Below are 24,711 nucleotides of genomic sequence, written 5' to 3' on the forward strand. Positions count from 1 at the left end.
AGTTGAGTTTTCCTAAACTCTACCTTATTTTTTAAACAATAGTTTTCTGTGTACATATCTTAACCTCATAACGACGGCCGTACGACTTAAAGCGGCGGAAAAACAGGGTACTTATTCTGTTCCGCCGCTTTAAAGCGTCGGTCCGAAAAAACCCTGTAGCGCCCCCCAGCGACCGAAAATCTCGGGGGTAGCTGAGACCCCCCAGATTATGAATCGGGGTGTTTTTTTTGGACCCCGATAATGTGATCGCCAGTATACACCGTATACCGACGATCACATAAAAAAAAAAAGAAATGGCCGGTAAAACTGATTTCTTTTTCTCATCTGACGTGACCAAACATGTCAGATGAGAAAGAAATATAAACCCCTAGTGCCCCCAAGGCCCCCGGTACCGCGCGGCCGCATTCATCCTGCTCTTTTTGCCGCATGTGACACGTCACATGCGACAGAAAAGTTGTCCCCAGGTCTCTCGCCGTCAGCCCACGGTCTTCCCCGTTACCTGGCTGCTGCTCCGGCTCCGCGATCACTCCGCCTCCTTCTGGAAAGCTGGCGGCACATGTGCAGACAGCGGCTGTCAGCTGGATCCTTGCAAGCAGGGACGCAGACCTCGCTGCTGCGCATGCTGCTGTACTGTGGACCGGGGGAGAGTGAGTGCAGTAATCTGCAGCCACACTCCTCACATGGAGAGCCTGCTGTTCTAGAAAATGGGGGGTACGTTCTGTGAGCGTGCCCCTCATATTCTGGAATGAGGTTACTGCAGGTCACTCTGCCCTAGGTTAGACCGGGGCAGTGTGAGTGCAGTATTCTCAGATTACTGCACCCACATGGCTCATGGATAGCTTGCTCTTCCAAAAAATGGGGGATACGTTCCCTGAACGGGCCCCCCATATTCTAGAAGGTCCAGAGTCGTCGTGGGACCTCCAAAATGGATTACAGTGACCGGAATTTGTTTATTTTCAATAAATTGGTGAAAGAGGGAATGTTTCGGGGAGTGTTTTTTCAAATACATTTTTTTTTTGTCTTTATTTTTTTCTATTACTGACTGGGTTAGTGATGTCGGGTATCTGTTTAGATGCCGTGACATCACTAACCCCAGGGCTTGATGCCAGGTGACATTACAGCTGGTATCAACCCCGTATATTACCCCGTTTGCCACCGCACCAGGGCGCGGGATGAGCTGGGGCGAAGCGCCAGGATTGGCGCATCTAATGGAAGCACCACTTCTGGGGCGGCTGCGGCCTGCTATTTTTAGGCTGGGAAGAGTCCAATAACCATGACTCTTTCCACCATGAGAATACCAAACCCCAGCTGTCCGCTTCACCTTGGCTGGTGATCTAATTTGGGGGGGACCCCACGTTTGTTTGTTTGTTTTTTTTAAAAAAAAAACGCCTGGGGAGCCCTCCAAATTGATCACCAGCCACGGTGAAGCTGTCAGCTGTGGTTTGCAGGCTACAGCTGTCTGCTTTACCCTAGCTGGCTATCAAAAATAGGGGGGACCCCACGACGTTTTATTTTAATTATTAAATTTTGGGGGGGGCTAAATACAAGGCTAGGCACCCTTTAGTGCCACATGAAAGGCACTAAAGGGTGCCAGCTTAGAATATGCAGGGGGTGGGACGTTATATTTGTTTGACATCTATCCATTCATCCATTGTAGCATTTTAGGCTGTGCGCCCACAATCTGGGTTTGCAGTGTTTTGGGCGCAGAGTGTTTTGCCTGCGTCCATAACGCTGCGTTATGCAGTAGAAGCACAGTAGAAGGATTTTTAGAAATCCTGTGCCCACTGTGCTTCTCTTCTCCGCAGCATACACTGACCTGTGGTGCAGCTTCCCGAGCCTCAGCATGTCAATTTATGCTGCGGAGACAAGAGTGTTCTCTGCAGGTAGCATAGAGCTCCACAGCAGCCTGAACCCAAATCGTGGGCATGGGCATCTGCGTTCTCCCGTGGACAACACTCACATCTCTGCAGGAAGGCTGACACTGTGTACTAGACGCCGTCTTTCTGGATCATGGCCACATAGCCTAAAAGAGAGAAATTTGTTGCTACAGCAACATTTTTGTGAAGTACCTGTGGATTCAAAATGCTTACTATACTCCTGAATAAAATCCAGTTTCCAAAATGGGGTCACTTGTGGGGGGTTTCTGCTGTATAGGTACCCAAGGGGCCCTGCAAATGTGACATGGTGCCCGCAATTTATTTCAACTTTTCCAGAATTCAAATGGTGCTCCTTCCATTCCAATCCCTCCCATTTATCCAAACAGGTTTTTGGCCACATGTGGGGTATCCCTGTGCTCATAAGACATTGGATAACAACCTGTTGGGTCCACGGTTTGTTGTTGCCTCTTGAAAAAGTAAGAAATTTGATGCTAAAGCAACATTTTGTGAAAAAAAAAATGAAAATTTTCAATATGGCAACCTAAGCTTATCAAATTCTGTGAAGTACTCTTGGATTCAAACTGCTCACTATACACCTAGATAAAAGCCTTGAGGTGTCTTGTTTCCAGAATGGGGTCACTTGTGGGGGACCTCCACTGTTTAGGCACCTTAGGGGCTTTCCAAATGCAACATAGCGTCCGCTAATGATTCCAGCCAATTGTGCAGTCAAATGGCGCTCCTTCACTTCCGAGCCCTGCTGTGCACCCAAACAGTTGATTTTCATCACACATAAGGTATCAGCATACTCAGGAGAAATTGCACAATAAATCTTATGCTGAATTTTTTCCTTTTACACTTGTAAAAAAAAAAGCTACCTGGTTGAAGTAACAATTTTCTGGTAAAAATGTATTTTTTTATTTTCACAGCTCAACATTATAGTTACATAGTTACTTAGGTTGAAAAAAGACCTAGGTCCATCTAGTTCAACCTTCCTCCACCAGTTCTACATTTAGTCACTAAGTCATTTATAACCAACAATGTTTTGTGTACTGAGGAAATCATCCAGCCCTTTTTTAAAAGCTGTTACAGTATCTGCCATTACAACCTCTTGTGGTAGTGTATTCCACAGTCTGATCGCTCTAACTGTAAAGAACCCTTTCCTATTTAGCTGTCGGAATCGCTTTTCTTCCACTCGCAGTGAGTGCCCCCTGGTCCTTAGTATTGTTTTTGGAAGAAATAAGTCATGTGCCAGTCCTTTATATTGACCACACATGTATTTATACATATAAATGAGATCTCCTCTGAGACGTCTTTTTTCTAAGCTAAACATATCTAACTTTTTCAACCTGCCATCATATGGGAGGCCTTCCATTCCTTGTAATAGTCTAGTTGCCCGCCTTTGAACTGACTCTAACTTCTGAATGTCCTTTTTAAAATGTGGAGCCCAAAACTGGATCCCGTATTCCAGATGTGGTCTTACAAGTGATTTATAGAGGGGTAACAATACGTTGGGATCACGGGATCTAATCTCTCTTTTTATACACCCTAAAATCTTGTTTGCTTTAGCAGCTGCTGCTTGACATTGAGTGCTGCTGCTAAACTTCTGTGAAGCACGTGAGGGTTCAGGGTACTCACCAGACATCTAGATAAATTCCTTCAGGGGTCTGTTTTCCAAAATGGGGCCACATGTTGGGGAGCTTCACTGTATAGGCACCTCAGGGGCTCTCCAAATGCAACATGGCGTCCGCAATTGATTCCACCCAATTTTGCAGTCAAATGGCACTCCTTCCCTTCCGAGCCCTGTCATGCGCCCAAACAGTTGATTTCCACCACATATAAGGTATCACCAAACTCAGGAGAAATTGCACAATTAATTTTATGCTGAATTTTTTCCTTTTACTCTTGTAAAAAAAAAAAAAAAAAAAGCTACCTGGTTGAAATAACAATTTTGTGGTAAAATTTTAATTTTTTATTTTCATGGCTCAACGTTATAAAATTCTGTGAAGCACCTGGGGGTTCAGGGTACTCACCAAACATCTAGATAATTTCCTTGAGGGGCCTAGTTTCCAAAATGGGGTCACTTGTGCGGGGTTTCTGCTGTTTAGGTACCTTAGGAGACTTCCAAATGCGATATGGTGTCCGCAATCTTTTTCAGCCAAATTTCCTTTCCAAAATTCAAATATTGTTCCTTCTGTTCCAAGCCCTCCCATTTTGTCCAAACAAAGGTTTCAGACCACATGTGAGGTATCACCGCGCTATTAAAAAAAGTGAGTAACAAACCTTGAGGTCAAATTTTTGGAATTACCTCTTGAAAAAGTGAGAAAATTGATGCTAAAGCAACATTTTTGAGAAAATTATTAAAATTTTCAATATGACAACGTAACGTTAACAAAATCTGTGAAGTACCTGTGGGTCCAAAATGCTCACTATACCCCTAGATAGAAGCCTTGAGGGGTCTAGTTTCCAAAATGGCGTCACTTGTGAGGGGTTTCTTCTGTTTAGGTACCTTAGCGGACCTGTAAATGCAACATGGTGCCCGCAATCTATTTCAGCCAAATTTGCTTTCCAAAATTCAAATATTGCTCCTTCTGTTCCGAGCCCTCACATTTGTCCAAACAGAGATTTCTGACCAAATGTGGGGTATCTGTGTGCTCATAAGAAAGTGGGGAACACGTTTTGGGGTCCATTTTGTTGTGTATTTTCTTCTAAAAGTGAATAAATTTGGGTTAGAGCAACATTTTTAGGTAAAATTTAATTTTTGCTTTTTTTCATTCCACATTGCTCTTGTTCATGTGAAGCACCTGAAGGGTTAATAAACTTCTTGAATGTGGTTTTTAGTACCTTGGGGGGTGCAGTTTTTAGAATGGTGCCACTTTTGGGTATTTTCTGTCATCTAGGCCTATTGAAGTCACTTCAAATATGATGTGGTTCCTAAAAAAAATGGTTTTGTAAATTGTGATGTAAAAATGAGAAATCGCTGATAAACTTTGAACTCTTCTAACTTCCTAACAACAAAAAAAAATTTTGTTTCCAAAATTGTGCGTATGTAAAGCAGACAAGTGGGAAATGTTATTTATTAACTATTTTGTGTCACAGAAATCTCTGGTTTAACGGTATAAAAATTCAAAAGTTGAAAATTGCAAAATTTTCTAAATTTTTGCCAAAATTCAATTTTTTTCATAAATAAACGGAAAAAATATTGTCCTAAATTTGGTACTAACATAAAGTCCAATATGTGACGAAAAAACAATCTCAGAATCACCGGGAACCGTTGCAGCGTTCCAGAGTTATAACCTCATGAAGTGACACTGGTCAGAATTGCAAAATTTGGTCTGGTCATTAAGGTGAAAATTAGCTCCGCCACTAAGGGGTTAAGACAGCACCTGAATAGTTGACATTTTGTGGTTGTCGTCTTGGTTCTCACTAGGTCTCGTGCTAGGATATGTGGCAAGCAGTCACTTCATCCTCCCACCCTCCCCCCAAAGTTTTTAATGTATTACACAAGGTGACATTTATTTACTTTTCCTTTTTTGTGTGTGCTATTTTCTAGCAATTTACAGGCATTTTTCTTCCATTATAACTTGTGTGCGTATACTTGAGCTCAAAATCATTATTATTTCAATATCTGACAGGTTGACATTTGCGCAGAAGAGCTTGGCAATAACGTGAAACCTGTTGCAAGTCTCCTGGGGGATGTTAATGCAGTGACTCAGCAGGTAATTGAAAAGACAGCAGAATGATGTGTCCTTTTAAATTGTCACTTATCCCAGCGCCCACTGGTCACACTGCAAACTTTTATGAGGAATTCAGGAGTGAAAACTTTGCAATTTGAAGTAAACATTTTACAACTAAAACTTCAGCCCATCTTCTTGAATTTACAATGTATTTGCTTTATGTCAATGATCTATACAGACAGTGGTGTGTGCATATGCCTAGATGGGGTGTGTGTTCTTGTTTGTTTTTTTTGTTTGTTTTTGTTTTTTCCCCCCTAAAGTAAATATATTAGGTAAAATTTGTGGCTTTATATAATTAACATGTGATTGACAGAGAGAAGCTCAGCTCCTTGATATATAGACTTACATGATTTCAAGCTGGACTACTGAGTAAAATTACCAGCTTTAGGTAAGCTCCACTACCGGTAATGCTAAAAATGGGGAGAATCAGTAGGCACAGGGATATGTTTTGATGTGACATGTCTCTGAGCTTTCTTTTCTGGGTTATTCATCTGTGCACTATAATACCGTCATACAGTGACCAAAGGAAACTAACATACAATAAATAATCTCTCTTTGCAATTTACAAATACCAGTATTATTTTTCCAATAAGTTCTGGTCATATGCAGTCTAAGATGCCATAGATCAGAGGTTTCAATCTCTGCTGGGTATATGGGCAGCACATAGAAAAAATAATAATTTGGGCGGCCACAATCTTTGCAGGACAAAGGTGCATTTTCAGTGATATTTTTTTTTATTTTTTTTCTATACACATTTGGATCACTTTTTAGAATTTTTTTTTATTTTTTTTAATTTGTACAATTTTATAGCTTGGGCTGTTATGGATGTGGTGATAACAAACATGCACATTTTTGTTTTTTTTTTAGTTTATATTTAAAAAGCATTTTTAATGTGGAAAAAAAAGTCATGCCTTATTTTTTTTTTTTGTGGTTTTTTTTTTTTTTTTACATTTTATACCCTAAGTAATATTGTTTTACAATTAGCGCCATATTGTAATTTTGGCTCACATTTTGTAGTAATGTGCCCATCCTTGTCCCCATCTTGTAAGATGTCCCCATCCTGGTCCTCCTCCTATAGTAATGTGCCCCATCTTGGTCCCCATCCTATATTAATGGGCCCATCCTGGTCCCTCATCCTGTAGTAATGGGCCCTTCCTGGTTCCTCATCCTGTAGTAATGGGCCCATGCTGGTCCTCTACTTGTAGTAATGCGCCCATCCTTGTCTCCATCTTATGGCAATGTCCCCTTTTTGTAGCAATGTCCCCATATCTGCTGTTTTTCACATACACACAAAGATTTTCACCTGTCCTCCGTTCCCTTGGTGTCCTCTTTCCTGCTTTATGCGGCCCGCAGGCACGTGGCCCCATTAACGATCATGGTGTGTGCAGGGGGCTGTCGCAGTCAGCGTTTTATTTCCGTTGAATGAATTGCTGGCACAATGTAGAGTGTACTGAATGGGCATTCTATATTTGCAGCACATCTCCTACTTACATTGGCAGCCAGTGCGCCACATTTCTTGTACCTCAAATCCTCATTTACTGGAATGCTGCAGGCATGTTCTGAGTTATTTTGTTCTTCTTTTTTTTTTTTTTTTTTTTACCTTTTCACAGAATGCACTTGTTTTTTTCTTGACATAACAACTTGCTTTATTCCATTAGCTTCTTGAGCGGGTACGAAAATTGTCCTGGAAGTATCCAGCCAACACTGACTGGTGGGATAGCCTGAAAAAGAAGATAAGCGCAAATGAGAAAAACTCAAAGGTAACCATCAATAAGTATAGTGAATGATGACCAGGGTACTCAGTCCTGATAAACAGAAGAGCAATAATTAGCGGTTTATCAGCTTTTATTTTTTTTAGATTTACTTATCCATACTCCCGATTTTCCTTCCCTACTGTCTCAAATGTGTGGAGCTGAGCTACAGTCAGAGTCCAGTGTCCTGCAACATAAGGAAAAATGGAAAAAAAAGCAAAACTGTACCAGATCAGTGCTGCCGTCCCTTTATTATCAGGATGGGTGGGAAACCCTTAACTTACACAGGGGACTATCCATTTAACCAAAATATTAGATTCATCGAGTTTCACCTGACGCCCCTAGAATATCCCCTGCAGCAATATTTATGTATTTTACTGAATGTTTTTATGTGAGCGCTATACTATCAATTAAAACATGTTAGTAGACATGAAGTTAAGTCTATTTTGAACCTTTAAGTCTGCTTGTTAATGTTGTGTTTTGTTTTTTCTAAGAAATTGGCTTCTGGGGAGTCTGTCCCCATGAACTATTATACAGTGTTTCGCTATGTGAAAGAAGCTTTACCTAATGACTGTATTATTGTAAGTGAGGGGGCTAATACAATGGACATCGGCCGCACTGTTCTTCAAAATCTTCATCCACGGCATAGGTAGGTAGCTCAAAGTGAATGTCTACCTCCTACCACTGTTTTTGTTTTTGTTTTTTTTCTTTTAGGTCCAAAACTCCCTTCAAATATCTTGGATTCTGCTCCGTACTAACCAGTTCAATCCTCCCCTGCTGCTCTGTTGGTATCTTATCACTGCTTCGCTGGGTTGGTCTGGTGTGGCATAGAAGTTTGTAGTCTCTCTGAGACTGTAGACTTGTGAATCCTTACATCGTTTACAGCACATGCTGTCAGGATTCTTCGGTGGCAATACTGGGTGCTTATGCGACCATAAGTATACAATATGCACACTACAGGACATATTCTGACCTAGATGTGTATAGCATACCTGAGTATAAGGAAGTTGAGTGAGGTCGTGCACCTCTAGTTGGAATGTGACCGTGATTATGCATATTGCATGTTTGTGTGCCCTGTGAGGATTCGCAAGTCTAAAGTCACATAAACTGCACACTTCGTGCCAAACCTTAACATCCACTTTAACCGTAATAACACGCCATTTATGCATGTGATTGTGGCAACTTTTCACCATCTCTTATGTGACTCTAGAATGTAGAGTCAATATTAGGGTCTTGATCAACTTGCCTGCATTATTCCCCCCTCCTCCCACCCAGCAATCCCTTTTGAATGTGTAAAGGCATGTATTTAGCTTCTGTGCACCCCATGGGGTGGGGTAGCTGGACGCTGTTAAAATATTGTATTCAAGACTTCTTTTAAATATGTCCTCAACAGGTTGGATGCTGGAACGTTTGGCACAATGGGTGTTGGCCTTGGATTTGCCATAGCTGCAGCCATGGTTGTTAAAGATGAGGCACCAGGAAAGCGTGTTGTTTGTGTGGAAGGGGATAGTGCATTTGGCTTTTCTGGAATGGAGGTTGAAACGATCTGCAGGTAAGGTCCCAGATGAAATGAAAGCTAATTCTCTACTCGTATGAGGGGCTGCTGATAAGTCTTTGACTTTACCCAGAAAGAAACGAGATAGGATGATGAATCTTTACTTTTATTCTACATACTCTCCACTGATGTCAACACACTTCTTACATCACTTCTGTAAGGCGGGCTTTACACGTTGCGACATCGCTACCGATATATCGTCGGGGTCACGTTAGTGACGCACATCCAGCGCCGGTAGCGACATCGCAACGTGTAAATCCTAGGTGCGACTATGAACAAGCGCAAAAGCGTAAAAAATCGCTGATCTGTGTCACGTCGTTCATTTCCATAATGCCGTTACTGCTACCGGTACGATGTTGTTTGTCGTTCCTGCAGCAGCACACATCGCTGTGTGTGAAACCGCAGGAACGACAAGCATCTCCTTACCTGCGTCCACCAGCAATGCTGAAGGAAGGAGGTGGGCGGGATGTTATGTCCTGCTCATCTCCGCCCCTCCGCTTCTATTGGCCGGCCGCTTAGTGACGTCGCGGTGACGCCGAACGCACCTCCCCCTTGAAGGAGAGATTGTTCGGCGGTCACAGCGACGTCGCCGTCCAGGTATGTGCGTGTGACGCTGCCGTAGCGATAATGTTCACTACGACAGCAAGCACCAGATATCGCATGTGCGATGGGGGCGGGTGCTATCGCGCACGACATCGCTAGTAATTGCTAGCAATGTCGCAATGTGTAAAGCCCGCCTAAGCCTAGTAAAAAGAGAGCGCGGCCACGAGAGTATGGGCGGGCACTTGCGATGCAATCACAGCGCCACCCATACTCTCGTGCCTGCGACCACGTCACCAGGTGTCCTGGCGTGCACGGGACCCCGGGCGCAGTGGGCGGTGTCCTGAGGGATGATTTGGAGCGTGGGGGGACGGCGTAAGGGACAGCAACGGACACCAGACGGCCCGCCCCCATGGAGAATTTACAAGATTTTCATACCAAAAGGTATAACTTTATAAAGTATTTATTTCTTCATCGTTCCTTATGGGAGACCCAGACCATGGGTGTATAGCTTCTGCCTCCGGAGGACACACAAAGTACTACACTAAAATGTGTAGCTCCTCCCTCCGAGCATATACACCCCCTGGATAACCAAATCTAGCCAGTTCAATGCTTTGTGTTCAGGAGGCACACATCCACATATGCATTCTCATATGATTTTTGATTTTAAAGAGTTGGAAGAAAAGCGGGTCCAAGCTGGACTCCCGGCATGTCCCTTCTCACCCCACTGTGTCGGCGGTGTTGTTAAGGTTGATTTCAAGGCTGGAGCCTTTCATGCCGCGCTCCTTCACCATCCCTCGGGCTCTGGCTTGAAGTGGGAGCCAGCACGGTTCTCACTGCTTTGCAGGAGACCGGTCTCCATCCGCAGCCCTTTCAGGACCCTGCCGGACGGAGCACTCATCCCTCAGGGACCTGGCCCTGCGTCTCATAAGTATTTGAGACGTTATTGAGGGGTCCCTTGTACATTTATTGTGGGGAGAGTGTGTTATTTAACTTTGCTGTGATTTCCGGCCGGTTCTCTGGTTTTCACCTGAGAACCGCGCTGAGGGTGCCTGCTCGCCGGCCGCATTGTAAAATTTAGGCCCCGGCTTCGGCTGCGGCCTACTTTCGTTTTCACTGCCCCTGCATGTCAGTCATGCAGAGGGACAGTGCGGCGCCGCCCACCGGCCGTTCAGCTCAGGGGAGGACACTCCTCTCTGAGGAGATGTTTCCCTCCCCTGGATATCTCTTTGGCCCTCCGGTTCCCGCTCTTGGACTAGGCCCCGCCCCCCCTCCTCCCTCCGGCGCCATTTTATCAGCGTTCTCACACTGATCGGCGCTGGCTGCTGCATCTCTGCAACCTGTCTGGGGGTCCGAGCTGTGGAATCCGGAGGGCACACAAAACGGTCTGGTAAGCCACAACCTCTGGTTGTGGACTTTATTATACACTCTCTGGGGATCATTCTGAAGGAGTGTGTTCTTTACTGCACAGCCTCCACCTCAGCAGCATGTCTCACACTAGGAGCAAGGCTGCAAGGCTGTACTCAATATGCACTGCATGTAAGCTCGTACTGCCTGAACCGAGCACATATCCACATTGTGATGCCTGCTCTAACATGGTGGTGCCTCAGCCTGGAGTCTCCCCAGTGCTCCCTCCGGCTGCTCCGGCCCCGGTGGCTGAACCCCCGGTTTGGGTAGAATCGTTTTCGAAGGCTATCTCCAAGTCCTTTGCCGACTCCATGGGAGAGTTGTCCCGGACTCGGCTGAGCATGCATCAGCCCCCTTCTCAGGGCGCCTCTGCTGCTTCGGCTCGCTCTGCAGAGCTCACAGAGGATTCTTCATCTGCTCCCAGACCCCGTCCTCCTAAAAGGAGACGCAGGGTCCCCTCTCCTTCCTCGTCCCGCGGCTCCGATTCACGAGCCGACTCGCAGGACGAGGAGGATGTCTTTACTGGGGGCTCGGACGCTACCTCCATGTGCCCCATTGATCTGACCGAGGGCGATGCAGATGTTAGTGATTTGATTGCGTCCATTAATTCTGTACTGGACCTCAATCCGCCAGTATCAGAGGAGCAACCCTCTCTGGCAGAAAAGCACCAGTTTACCTTGCCTAAGAGAACAAGGAGTGTGTTCTTTAACCACTCCAGTTTTCAAGCCACTGTGTCCAAGCCCAGAGCCTGTCCTGACAAACGCTTCCCAAAGCGTGGTTCTGATGACCGTTATCCTTTTCCACCAGAGGTGGTCAAGGAGTGGGCTCACTCACCAAAAGTAGACCCTCCGGTGTCTAGACTCTCAGCCCGGACAGTTGTATCTGTAGCTGATGGCACCTCCCTTAAGGATCCCACTGACCGCCAGGTTGACCTCCTGGCCAAGTCTGTCTATGAGGCGGCAGGGGCCTCGTTCTCCCCATCCTTTGCAGCAGTGTGGGCTCTCAAAGCCATCTCTGCTTCCCTAGAGGAGATGCATTCCCTCACTAGGGACTCTATGCCTGAATTGGTTGCCCTAACTTCCCAGGCTTCAGCCTTTTCAGCCTACGCCATGTCTGCCATGCTGGAGGCTTCTCACCGCACTGCGGTGGCCTCCGCTAATTCCCTCGCTATCCGCAGGATTTTGTGGCTGCGAGAGTGGAAGGCAGATGCTTCTTCAAAGAAGTACCTTGCTGGGCTCCCATTTGCCGGGTCCAGGCTGTTCGGTGAACAACTGGATGAAATTATTAAGGAGGCTACTGGCGGGAAGAGTACTTCCTTGCCACAGACTAAACCCAGGAAACCTGTCCAGGGCAGGAACCAGTCGAGGTTTCGTTCCTTTCGTTCCTCTAACTGGGCGGCCTCTAAGCCCTCGGCCTCGTCCACTAACTCAGCCAAGGACCAGAAGCCCACCTGGCGCAAGAAGCCGCGTCCACAAAGGTCCGCAGGAGCTGCTGCCACCAAGGCAGCCTCCTCTTGACTATCTGGCCGAGCCAGCAACGTCCTAGGTCGGTGGCAGGCTCTCCCACTTTGGCGACGTGTGGTTTCAACACGTCTCCGATCAGTGGGTGCGGGATATCATCTCCCACGGCTACAGGATAGAGTTCTCTTCCAGCCCGCCAAACAGATTTTTTCTGTCAACTCCCCCCTGCTCCAAGGCCGCCGCCTTCTCTCAGGCCATGGCATCCTTACAGGCCAACGGAGTAATTGTACCGGTTCCCGCCAGGGAACGGTTCAGAGGTTTTTACTCAAATCTCTTCCTAGTCCCCAAAAAGGACGGTTCCTTCCAGCCCATCCTGGATCTCAAGCTTCTCAACAAGCATGTTCAGGTGCGGCATTTTCGCATGGAGTCTCTGCGATCGGTCATTGCCTCAATGACCCAAGGAGATTTCCTGGCATCCATCGACATCAGAGATGCCTATCTGCATGTGCCAATTGCAGTTTCACACCAGCGTTGGCTACGTTTTGCAATCGGAGAGGAACATTTCCAATTCGTGGCTCTCCCCTTCGGGTTAGCCACGGCCCCTCGAGTATTTACCAAGGTCATGGCAGCAGTGGTTGCGGTTCTGCACCTCCAGGGGTTGGCAGTGATTCCTTACCTGGACGACCTTCTTGTCAAGGCTTCATCCAGTGCAGACTGTCAGCGGAGTGTCTCGCTCACTCTCGCCACTCTTGTTCAATTCGGGTGGCTTGTCAATCTGCCCAAGTCCACTCTGACCCCGACCCAAAAACTTACGTACCTAGGGATGCAATTCGAGACTCTGCCGGCACTTGTGAAGCTGCCTTTAGTCAAACAGCAGTCCCTCCATCTGGCGGTGCGTTCTCTGTTGAGGCCCCGCCGTCATTCCATCAGGCACCTCATGCAGGTGCTAGGTCAGATGGTGGCATCAATGGAAGCGGTTCCCTTTGCCCAGTTCCATCTGCGCTCTCTGCAGCTGGCCATTCTCCGCTGTTGGGACAAGCGGACTTCTTCCTTGCACAGGCTAGTGGCTCTGTCGCCACAGACCAGGAGCTCTCTTCAGTGGTGGCTTCGGCCCCTCTCTCTGTCTCAGGGACGCTCCTTCCTGTCTCCGTCCTGGGTGATCCTCACCACGGACGCCAGTCTATCCGGCTGGGGAGCAGTATTTCTCCACCACCGAGCACAGGGCACTTGGACTCCGTCCCAATCAGCCCTCTCGATCAATGTGCTGGAAATCAGAGCTGTGCTCCTAGCTCTCGTAGCCTTTCACCACCTGTTGGCGGGCAAGCACATTCGAGTCCAGTCAGACAACGCGACAGCAGTTGCCTACATCAATCACCAGGGCGGGACTCGCAGCCGCCTGGCAATGATGGAGGTTCAACGCATCCTTCAGTGGACGGAGGACTCCAAGTCCACCATATCCGCAGTCCACATCCCAGGCGTAGAAAACTGGGAGGCAGATTATCTCAGCCGTCAAACCGTGGACAGCGGCGAGTGGGCTCTGCATCCGGCAGTGTTCCGGTCGATCTGCCGCAAGTGGGGCACTCCGGAAGTGGATCTAATGGCATCCCGGCACAACAACAAGGTCCCGGTTTACGTGGCTCGCTCCCACGATCCTCCAGGCCTTTGCAGCGGACGCGCTGGTTCAGGATTGGTCCCAGTTCCGTCTGTCTTACGTGTTTCCCCCTCTAGCTCTCTTGCCCAGAGTCCTGCGCAAGATCAGAATGGAGGGCCGTCGGGTCATACTCATTGCTCCAGACTGGCCCAGGCGAGCTTGGTACCCAGACCTGCTCCGTCTGTCCGTAGAGGTGCCGTGGCATCTCCCGGACCGCCCAGACCTTCTCTCACAAGGTCCGTTTTTCCGCCAGAATTCTGCGGCTCTCAGATTGACGGCGTGGCTCTTGAGTCCTGGATCCTGACGGCTTCTGGCATTCCTCCCGAAGTCATCTCCACTATGACTCGGGCTCGGAAGTCTTCCTCGGACAAGATTTACCACAGGACTTGGAGAATTTTCCTGTCCTGGTGTCGTTCTTCCGGGCATGCCCCTTGGCCTTTTTCCTTGCCGACCATCCTGTCCTTTCTACAGTCCGGTCTGCAGCTAGGACTATCCCTCAATTCCCTTAAGGGACAGGTCTCGGCGCTGTCAGTGTTGTTCCAGCGGCGTATCGCCCGACTGGCCCAGGTGCGCACCTTCATGCAGGGCGCATCTCACATCATTCCACCTTACCGGCGGCCTTTGGATCCCTGGGACCTTAATCTGGTCCTCACGGCCTTACAGAAACCCCCCTTTGAGCCTCTTAGGGAGGTTTCTTTGTTTCGACTTTCACAGAAGGTAGTTTTTCTGGTGGCCATAACTTCTCTCAGGAGAGTCTCTGATTTGGCTGCGCTCTCTTCGGAGTCACCTTTTTTGGTTTTTCACCAAGACAAGGTGGTTCTCCGTCCGACTCCGGACTTTCTCCCTAAGGTGGTGTCTCCTTTCCACCTTAACCAGGACATTTCATTGCCTTCCTTTTGTCCAGCTCCTGTGCATCGCTTTGAGAAGGCGTTGCATACTTTAGATCTGGTGCGGGCGCTCCGGATCTATGTGTCACGCACTGCTGTTCTTAGGCGGTGCACCTCTCTTTTTTTTTTTTTTTGTGCTGACCACAGGTCAGCGCAAGGGTCTCTCGGCTTCTAAACCGACCCTAGCTCGTTGGATTAGGTCGGCCATATCCGATGCCTACCAGTGCACTCAGGTGCCTCCCCCGCCGGGGATCAAGGCGCATTCGACCAGAGCTGTCGGTGCCTCTTGGGCTTTCATGCACCAGGCTACGGCTCAGCAGGTCTGTCAGGCTGCCACTTGGTCTAGTCTGCACACCTTTTCGAAACACTACCAAGTGCATGCTCATGCTTCGGCAGATGCGAGCTTGGGCAGACGCATCCTTCAGGCGGCTGTCGCCCATTTGTGTAGTTAGGTTTTGCCTACTTCTAAGTTTTCTGTTTATTTCCCACCCATGGACTGCTTTGAGACGTGCCATGGTCTGGGTCTCCCATAAGGAATGATGAAGAAAAAGAGAATTTTGTTTACTTACCGTAAATTCTTTTTCTTATAGTTCCGACATGGGAGACCCAGCACCCTCCCTGTTGCCTGTTTTCTTGTTCCGTGTGTTTTCACCGGCTGTTGTTGTAGACAGAGGTTCCGGTTGTTCCGGGTTTTGCTCTGTCTCTACTTGTGGGTGGATGTTCTCCTTCAGCTTTTGCACTAAACTGGCTAGATTTGGTTATCCAGGGGGTGTATATGCTCGGAGGGAGGAGCTACACTTTTTAGTGTAGTACTTTGTGTGTCCTCTGGAGGCAGAAGCTATACACCCATGGTCTGGGTCTCCCATGTCGGAACTATAAGAAAAAGAAATTACGGTAAGTAAACAAAATTCTCTTTTTTGATTTAAAAGGGGGCACAAAAAGTATAGAAACCTTACTAGAATGCAGCCCAGGAGCTGCAGAGGGGGAAACATTTTAGGTTGAAAGCCAAATTTCTGATGACAGGTTCCCTTTAATGTTGATATCAGATCATCGTTGTGAAATATTGCGTTTCTATTGGTATGGAGACGGGCAGCCTGCCTCCGGGGCAGTTATCCACCTTTGATGGAGTACCTAGTGGCTAATGAGGAAGTACATGGAAATGGTTTACACTTACGAAACTGTTAGCTCTTTATCAATTTAGCTGTCACTCACAGAGATGTCCAGTGATATTCAATTATTTACCTAATCCATAACAATAGTATTTTTATTTTTCAGATATAACCTCCCTATTGTAATAATTGTGGTAAACAACAATGGAATTTATAATGGCTTTGATGAAGATTCCTGGGCCAAGATGATGCAGGCTGGGGATCCAGCTTCTGTGTAAGTAGTGATGATGTGCCTGCCACTTTCCATACCCACAAAGACTATATCCTTCAAAACCATTTTTCACATCTTCTTGGCAAAACCACTTCTTCTAATACTAAATTCCTTTAAAGTGAAACTGTAGGTAGTTTTCATTATTCATAAAATCGACCAAGAAGGATGATGTATTAAATCAGAGCAGCTCACGTGCACTTTAGTTCCCTGAAGTCAAGTTTTCAAGGATCTCTTAACACTAGCTCATCAACGACATACTGAATTTTTCGGACTATAAGACGCACCGGACTATAGGACGCACCCTGGTTTTAGAGGAGGAAAATAGGAAAATAAAATTTTATGCAAAAAATGTGGTCATGACACACTGTTATGGGGCGAGGATCTGCTGCAGACACTGTTATGGGAGTAATGTCCCCAAATTCTCTACTAAGGTACCCCAGCCTGGTAATGATCCTCCTGCCTTGTATATACAGTATACGTTCCTCATCCTGGTATAGCCCCTATCTTGCTATATACCGTCATCTGGCATATGGCCGCATTCTGCTATATACCCCATCCTGGCATATGGCCGCATTCTGCTAGATACCTCCATCCTGCTCATATACCCCCATCCTGCTCATATACCCCCACCCTGCTAGCCTCCACACAGCCGCCGTCGGCACATACAGGAGGACATCGCGGTGCTGCAGGGATCGTGGCCGGTGAGTTATACTGATTCACTGCACCCTGCGCTGACGATGATGCGCCGGGGGCAGTGAATACAGCCGCACATGATCACTCCAGGCTGTAGTTGCCAGGGGTGATCATGCGGTTTAATATGCGCGCATTCCCCGCTCATCACCCCGCCCACCTGTCAGCGCCGGCTTCAGCGCTGAGAGATGATGGGCATCGATGATGGGCGTGCATATTAAATGAGCGGGTCCACGTGGTCACGGCAGGCTGCTACAGCCTGCTCGTGCCGCCGATGAACCGCTCCACCGCAGCACCCTCATTCCCAGCAGCCCTACATTCAGACTATAAGACGCACCCCCCACTTTCCCCCAACATTTGGGGGAAAAAAGTGCGCCTTATAGTCCAAAAAATACGGTAGTCAATAAGTGCTGCATGTTGTTGCACAGCACCGGAAAAGTTGCCAAAACAATGCCCCACTTCTCTTGCATTGCAGCTATTGGTTGAAGCGCCATCTTGTGGATTTCCTGCTCTGACGATCCCCTTCTTACACTCTGCAGATTGTACAGTTACCCTTTTAATTGCACTTTCAAGTATCTTTTCAGAATAAGCTGGTGTGTGTGTGTGTGTGTGTGTAATTGGCTATGTCATGACTTTTACAAGTACTACACTAGTGAGGCAGCAGCCTTGTGCTAAAATGTGAGGCAGTGACCAAGGAGAAAGTTCAAACTATCAGTCTTTATTTTCACAACACACTTTTAAACAGACCTGGCCCCCGGAGCACAGCCAGTTCGCCCATGTACCGTCCTGCCCATGTCCAGTCAGCACCTGTACCACTGTAGGAATCTATGGTGCAGGGGCCGCTTTCAATGTCTGTAGTTATGGTCTGTTTGTCTCTCACAGACCTGCTCACACAGAACCTGATGTTCTACAACCTAAATTGTATCTGAGACCCACTCTGCCCTTTGCTGCAGGTGGAAGTCCCTGTGCGCACACTGCGTTTTTAACCGCGTTTTTTTTTTTAGTTTTTGCAGCAGAAATTTCTTGAAAAAAAGGTTGTAACCTTTCTGCAGACATTCCCCAGCCAAACCTATGGAAAAAAATGTAGCTGTGTGCACACTGCGTTTTTTTTTTCTCAAGAAAATTCTTTCTGTAGATTTTCTTGAGAAAAAGGATGAGCATGTCACTTCTCTTCTGCAGCTAACTGCGTTATTTCACTCCATTGACTGTACTGTAATCATGAAATACTGCAAGGAAAAACGCAGGTAGCAAATTATGTGCGTTTCATTGCGTTTTCCTGCGTTATTCCCGCGCTATATCGCGTTTTTCGGGACATAATGTTCATCACTGCCCTGCGTTTTGCAGGGAAGTGATGTCATTATGACAGGAAGAGGAAGCTGAGCAAAGAGTAAACGCACACATATCACACACACACAGACATATAGAATACACAGATCAGACTCACACACAGACATATAGAATGCACATAAGAATCAAAAGTACATATTAAAAATAAAAAACGAGAAAAAAAAAAGTGGGCTCCGCCGTATTTTTAGCGTCCAGCTGAGGTAAACACACAGCGGCGGCCCGGTACTCTCAGGCTGGGGAGGGCAAGGACCAGGGTTATTGTCCCCCCCCCCCCCCTCCCGCAGCCAAGAATATCAGTCAAGAATAGACAGTCCCATCGTGTTACCGGCTCTTCCAGATTGCCGTGATGCGGTGGCTATCGGGGTAATAACAAGTTAATAGCAGCGCATCGCTGCCACTAAGTCCTATCTTAATCATGGCAGCGTCTATGAGACAACTTCCATGATTAACCTGTAAGTAAAGTGAATAAACACACACACCGAGAAATCCTTTATTTTAAATAAAATAACGAAAAAAACTCCTCTGTCACCACTTTATTGACCCCCCCCCTCCCCCCAAACACACAGCTCTGGCGTAATCCACTGAGGTCCCACGACACTTGCATCCAGCCACGTCTGACACATACTCAATGCAGCCTCATTCAGTGAGCGATGCTGCAGGGATAACTACAGGTCATTTCTTGCGGTCGGTAATGTGAACACATTACCGCTCGCGAGAACTGCAGTGTGTCCTCACAGGGACTCTAGCTATTGATTATCTATCGATTATCTTTCTACCTATCCATTATCAATCTATCCATCTATCTATCTATCCATCTTTCTATCTATTCATTATCGATTTATTTATCTGTCTATCCATCTATCCATTATCTATCTATCTATTATCTATATTATTTTTTGCTGTTAAACCATTAAAAAAATGCAGGGACCAACCTGCAAAAAAACCGCACCAAAACGCAGTAAAAACGCATGCGTTTTTCGGTGCGTTATTGGTGCGTTTTTTTTCTTAAGAAATTTCTTGAGAAAAATCCTTTTTCTAGTGCGCACATAGCCTAAATAAGATTTGTGGTCATGAACCACTTGCGAGACCCAGGCTGGCGGGAGAGATTTGTCCCACAACCGTCCAACAGATCTCTTCAAAATAAAAGACCCAATCAGATTTTTTTAAAGGCTTGGTATAATAGCTTAACATAGTTCACACGTCTATTTTGAGTCGCACTCACAGCGGTAGCTGTGAATACAACACACTCCAGTGTGTTCAGTAGGTTTCTATATACATTCTGGGGGATATATAGTGACCCTCACATATGACACCTGTCACGTATGCTATAGTCTACAATGTTTTAATTTGAGATTGGCAGAGATCACTGTAGCTATTCACATGACATCACTAAGTGATGCTAGCACAGAGTTGAGCAGTAGCATGAAAGAAATTCTACAGCAGAGCTAAGTAGTGTATATCTGATTCCAGCTCTGGGGTAAGGAAAAAAACGTGTTAGAAAGCTCAGCACTATCTGTTTGTCTCCTGCTCCCAGAGTGTTTTATCACTTTGCTCTTCGCTTCCTAATTCCTTCACAGCGTGTCTCGTAACACCTCACTGTTCTGGCAGTCTGTGAGCAGTGGTCCCCAAGCTTTCTGACCTTGAGAGCCACATTCAGCTCCCACCCACCTTACAGTAGTGAGACCTACAGCCCCAGTAACCAGTATAATGGCAGCCAAAGCTTTTCCACAGAAGTCACACTAAGGCAGTATACCAAGATCCAAGTGTTCAAACTCTACCCTCCTTCAGATCTGCTGTTCTGTGTGGGGCTATTCACAAAAGTCCCCTCCTAGAGACCTGCTCTTCAGAGCCGTTTGCTAAACCTGGTACTACAGATTCAAGCATGTCTCAACCCATATCTGATCCCAGGTCTTTTCTACACGTTACCAATGTTGGTGCATACTGGTCGACTCACTTGGGTATGTATACAGCTTTTTCTTCAACTCTACACACAAGTGTTTGATGGGACTAAGGTCTGAGGACTGTGGGGGCCAATCCAGCACCTCTACTTCATTGTGATTGAACCATTTCTTTGCCAATCTTTACATATTCTTCGGGTCCTTGTCCAGCTGCAACATTTTCGTCCTTTTCATATCCATAGTACTCGAGTGTACGAAGTAACCCGTCTTGTAGGATACTCCACATATAGCTCAGCATTCACAATCAATCCTGGTCAAGTATCAAATGCCTTTGGCTGTGAAACACCCCTATATCATCAGGCTTCCTTCACCGAACTTGACAGATCATTACGTTTCTCTTTCCGTTAGTCACTTTTTTCCCTTCTTTCTTCCAGACACGTGCACCCATCAGAGCCTAGTCTAATGACTTTCTTCTCATCGCTCCAAATCACCCATTTCCAATCTTCCACTGTCCATTTTTTGTACTTTTTGCAAACTCGAGTCGCTGCTTCTTATTACTATGCTGAAGTGAAGGCTTTTTCTTTTTTCGGGCCACCATTTCAGACTAACGTTCATCGCACAGTACTTGCATAGATGTCGGTGATTGCACTATTACGAAGCATGAGCCACCTCCACTGCTGTGATTGTTGTGTCCAAACAGATTGACCTTGTGATGAGCCAGCTTGTTAACTCCAATATTTTGCCTTTATGTCCATATCTTGGCTTTTGAATGAATGGATGGACTGCATTTTGTATTCTTCCAACGGTCATGACAATCTCTTAGGAAGCAATTTGGCATTTTTCTTGGTCAAGCGGCTGCTATCGATAAGTTGTTTTTCTTTTCTTGGGAAATCTTCATGGCTGCTCCTTCATCCTTCAGTGACCTTTCACTTGGGAATTAACCTAAAGAAAGTAAAGAAAAATGAACAAAAAACCCCAGAAAATAGCCTGGTCATGAAAGGGTTAATACTAAGAGGACCAAACATTCCACAAGCAATAAATCATATCTAAACATGGCATGTGTAATGATATTATCCTCATGAAGAAACAATTGGGATGTCCATGAATAGATTAAGTGTTATTATCATTTGCAATTATTTTATTGTATAACATGAGAACAAAGGCTTACTAATTGGGACGTATAGGTGGCAAAGAAGAAGAGTGTCACACGGAGTTTTGCACAAACTTCGCTGACTGTCAAGGTGGCATTGGGCTCTGTTAACATTGCAGATTGTGATAATACTCTGCCTGATTTGGTGTGTCTGGGAGCAAAACAGGTAGACTCAGGTGTTGACCTGCTGTGGGCTGAATGATTGGCAGACTAGCAAGAGTTAGGGCATGTGCACATGTCTGCGTTCTGGTTGTCAAATCTTCCGCAGTGTTTTGTCACTGCATGTGCGTTTCAAAATGCAGCCGAAAAGCTGCGTTTTGGATGCATTGTGAATGCAGAATTCCTGCAGAATTCATGCATTCTGGATGCTTGCTCTGTCATAGAGAGAGTGGGAAAACATCCAAAACGCACAAAAAAAGTGACATGTTGCTTTTTAGAATGCAGCGTTTCGGCAAAAAATTTCAGCATGCAAATCGCTGTGTTCTAAAACGCAACGTGCGGCTGGAATTCGCACAAGTCACATAGACTTTGCTGGGGACGCAAAACGCATGCGTTTACGCTGCAGTGCAAAGCGCAGCATAAACGCATGAAAAATGCACACGTGTGCACACAGCCTTAAGAGTGCTTTACACTCTGCAACATCGCTAACGATATATTGTTGGGGTCACATCGTTAGTGACGCACATCCGGCGCCGTTAGCGACATCGCAGCGTGTGACACCAAGGAGCGGCGATCAACGATCGCAAAAGCGTCAAAAATCGTTGTTCGTTGACACGTCGCTCCTTTTCATAATATCGTTGCTGCTGCAGGTACGATGTTGTTCGTCGTTCCTGCGGCATCACACATCGCAGGAACGACGAACATCTCCTTACCTGCGTCCACCGGAAAGGAGGAAGGAAGGAGGTGGGCGGGATATTTCGGCCGCTCATCTCCGCCCCTCCTCTGCTATTGGGTGGCGGCTTAGTGACATCGCAGTGACGTCACTATGACGCCGAACGCACCTCCCCCTTGAAGGAGGGATTGTTTGGTGGTCACAGCGACGTCGCTGTAGAGGTATGTGCGTGTAACGCTGCCGTGGCGATAATGTTCGCTACGGCTGTGATCAACAAATGTCGCACGAACTACAGGGGCGAGTGCTATCGCGCACGACATCGCTAGCGATGTCGCAGCGTGTAAAGCACCCTTAAATCTATGCTGGTCTGCTTGTTATAGCTTCCGTTGATTACATCTGCCCCTTCTATTTAAGCTGAATGAAATCTTCTCATGCCATTTCTATGTAGTTCTGTGAGGTGTGGTGTCCCAGATTTTCTGATGAAAGTTGTGCCTTTTGCTTCATGTTTTGTGGCTACATTCTTTCTCTTCCGTTTCCTCTTGAAACTTATTGTCTTTACTTATGTAAGTGTGCACTGTGTAACAGGTTTGATTTTTCCCTTGTCTGTCTATATCTATCTGTGACTTTAATTACACTCCTGTCCCGTCCCTCCCTTGGGGGAGGGGGAAACAGATCAGGACTGGTCAGGAGCAGAACCAGGAAGTAGACTCTGATATCCCCACCATTAGGGCTATCCCTGAGAATAGGGATAACATAGGGCCCCCTAGCTTGCAGGACAGCTTAAGGCTATGTGCGCACGTTGCGTAAATACATGCAGTTACGCTGCGCTTTGTAGCGCAGCGTAACTGCATGCGTCCTGCGTCCCCTGCACAGTCTATGGAGATTGTGCAGGGGCCGTGCGCACGTGGCGTTTTAGAGCGCAGCGCTTCGGCTACTGCCGAAGCGCTGCGTAAAAAGAAGTGACATGTCACTTCTTTCCTGCGCTTTGCCGGCAGCTCCTGCTCTGTCTATGGGAGGAGCTGCAGGCAGAGCGCATGGAATCTGCTTTCACTACGGACATTTCTGCAGCGATTTAAAGCGCACATGTGCTCTTCAGATCGCTGCAGAAATTTCTGCAGTGACTGTACGCAACGTGCGCACATAGCCTAAGGGCTCCAGTTCTCTGCTATCCTAGAGCAATTGTGACTGGACTTGTTTTTTTTAAGTTCGAGAGAATTACTAATTTACAACTTTTTTCTCCAATGTACTTTAGCGCACCTCCTGTTTCTCTGAAGCCAAATGCTCGCTATGAGCAGGTAATGACAGCCTTTGGTGGGAAAGGATATTTTGTGAATACTCCTGAAGAATTGCAGAAAGCTCTGAACTCTAGCTTCTCTGATAAAAATGCCCCATCTCTCATCAATGTCATGATAGATCCACAGTCTGACCGGAAGGAGCAGGTAAATTACAAATTCCTCTTATCAGATCTGTTCATCAGCCTTTACTTTAGGATTAACAGACATGTGACATAATGACTGCAACATTGAGCGTGAGGTTGGTTTCAAAATGGTAATGTTTATGCGCCGTTCTCTCATCACAATATCTAGGTAGATCGCCGGGTCCTGACCTGAGCTGTCTCGTAGGCATATATGAGGCAGTAACCTCAAGTCAGGAGACCCGTTGATGAGAACAATGTTCCTGTCCAAGCACAGTCCATGTTATGGACACATGAAACTGGTTTAAGAAGGAGAGTTCAAAGTAAAAATGTCCTGTTTCTTGGATGAAATTGGTCATATGACTTTTAGGTAGAAGTATCATTTTACGAGTTAAAAATATGACCAGCAAATCAATCCAAGGTTTATCCCTCCTACTGGACACCACTAAGATTTCTAAGCTACTTCTGAGTCACGCAAAGTGCAGTGTGACCCGAAGAGCGGGGATGTCACTGAGAAGAGTAGCGGAACGACGCTGGATCCCGGAGAGGGTGGCGGTGTAGGTAAGTATAATAATATACTCCTACTACTTCGACATGCACATATAGAGTTTTTAATGGAAAAAAATAAAATATTCATAGGAGAGCTTCTTTAATTTTGTTTTTTGTTTTTTTTTGTTTTTTTTATCTGAAGAGCTTTGTAATAAGGACTTTCATTATTTATTTATTTATTTTTTCAAATTTTAGTTCCAAATTTTTAAAGATTTTGTTTTATGTTCTGGGAAACATTAAAATTATGACAAAGATCTTCAGATCAGAAAAATAAAAATTAAAGAAGCCCTCCCATGAATATTTTTTTCCATTAATTCTGTGTATCTGGTGTGAATATAATAATATACTCACCTACCACCACTCTCTGAGGTATCCAGCGCTGTTCTGCTCCTCTTCTCCGTAACGACACCGCTCTTCGACCTCTCCGGATGACATTGCACTTTGCATGACCTGGAAGTGGCTTTTACAGTGTAGTTCTATGGAGTAGCCAAAAGAGGCTCCATAGGCTTACAGGGTAAAGGTGTCTTTTGGCTCACACATAGTGAGCTGGATAGTCTGAAGAGAGGTGATGTCGCTGAGAAGAGGAGCA

General features: G+C 46.2%; 1 protein-coding gene across 2 annotated transcripts in view; it reads left to right on the plus strand.

Moving 5' to 3' along the window:
- The window catches only part of HACL1 (2-hydroxyacyl-CoA lyase 1), an 87,613-nt gene that overhangs the window by 61,579 nt on the left and 1,323 nt on the right, over positions 1-24,711 (plus strand). For both annotated transcript variants that reach the window (XM_075315310.1, XM_075315311.1), the window contains exons 11-16: positions 5,510-5,593; positions 7,270-7,371; positions 7,857-8,011; positions 8,756-8,914; positions 16,138-16,245; positions 23,412-23,598. In XM_075315310.1, the coding sequence (XP_075171425.1) occupies positions 5,510-5,593; positions 7,270-7,371; positions 7,857-8,011; positions 8,756-8,914; positions 16,138-16,245; positions 23,412-23,598 (795 nt within the window). The remainder of the gene's footprint in view (positions 1-5,509; positions 5,594-7,269; positions 7,372-7,856; positions 8,012-8,755; positions 8,915-16,137; positions 16,246-23,411; positions 23,599-24,711) is intronic.

The sequence above is a fragment of the Anomaloglossus baeobatrachus genome, chromosome 6 (assembly GCF_048569485.1).
Source record: "Anomaloglossus baeobatrachus isolate aAnoBae1 chromosome 6, aAnoBae1.hap1, whole genome shotgun sequence".
In the NCBI taxonomy this organism is placed as follows: Eukaryota; Metazoa; Chordata; class Amphibia; order Anura; family Aromobatidae; genus Anomaloglossus; species Anomaloglossus baeobatrachus.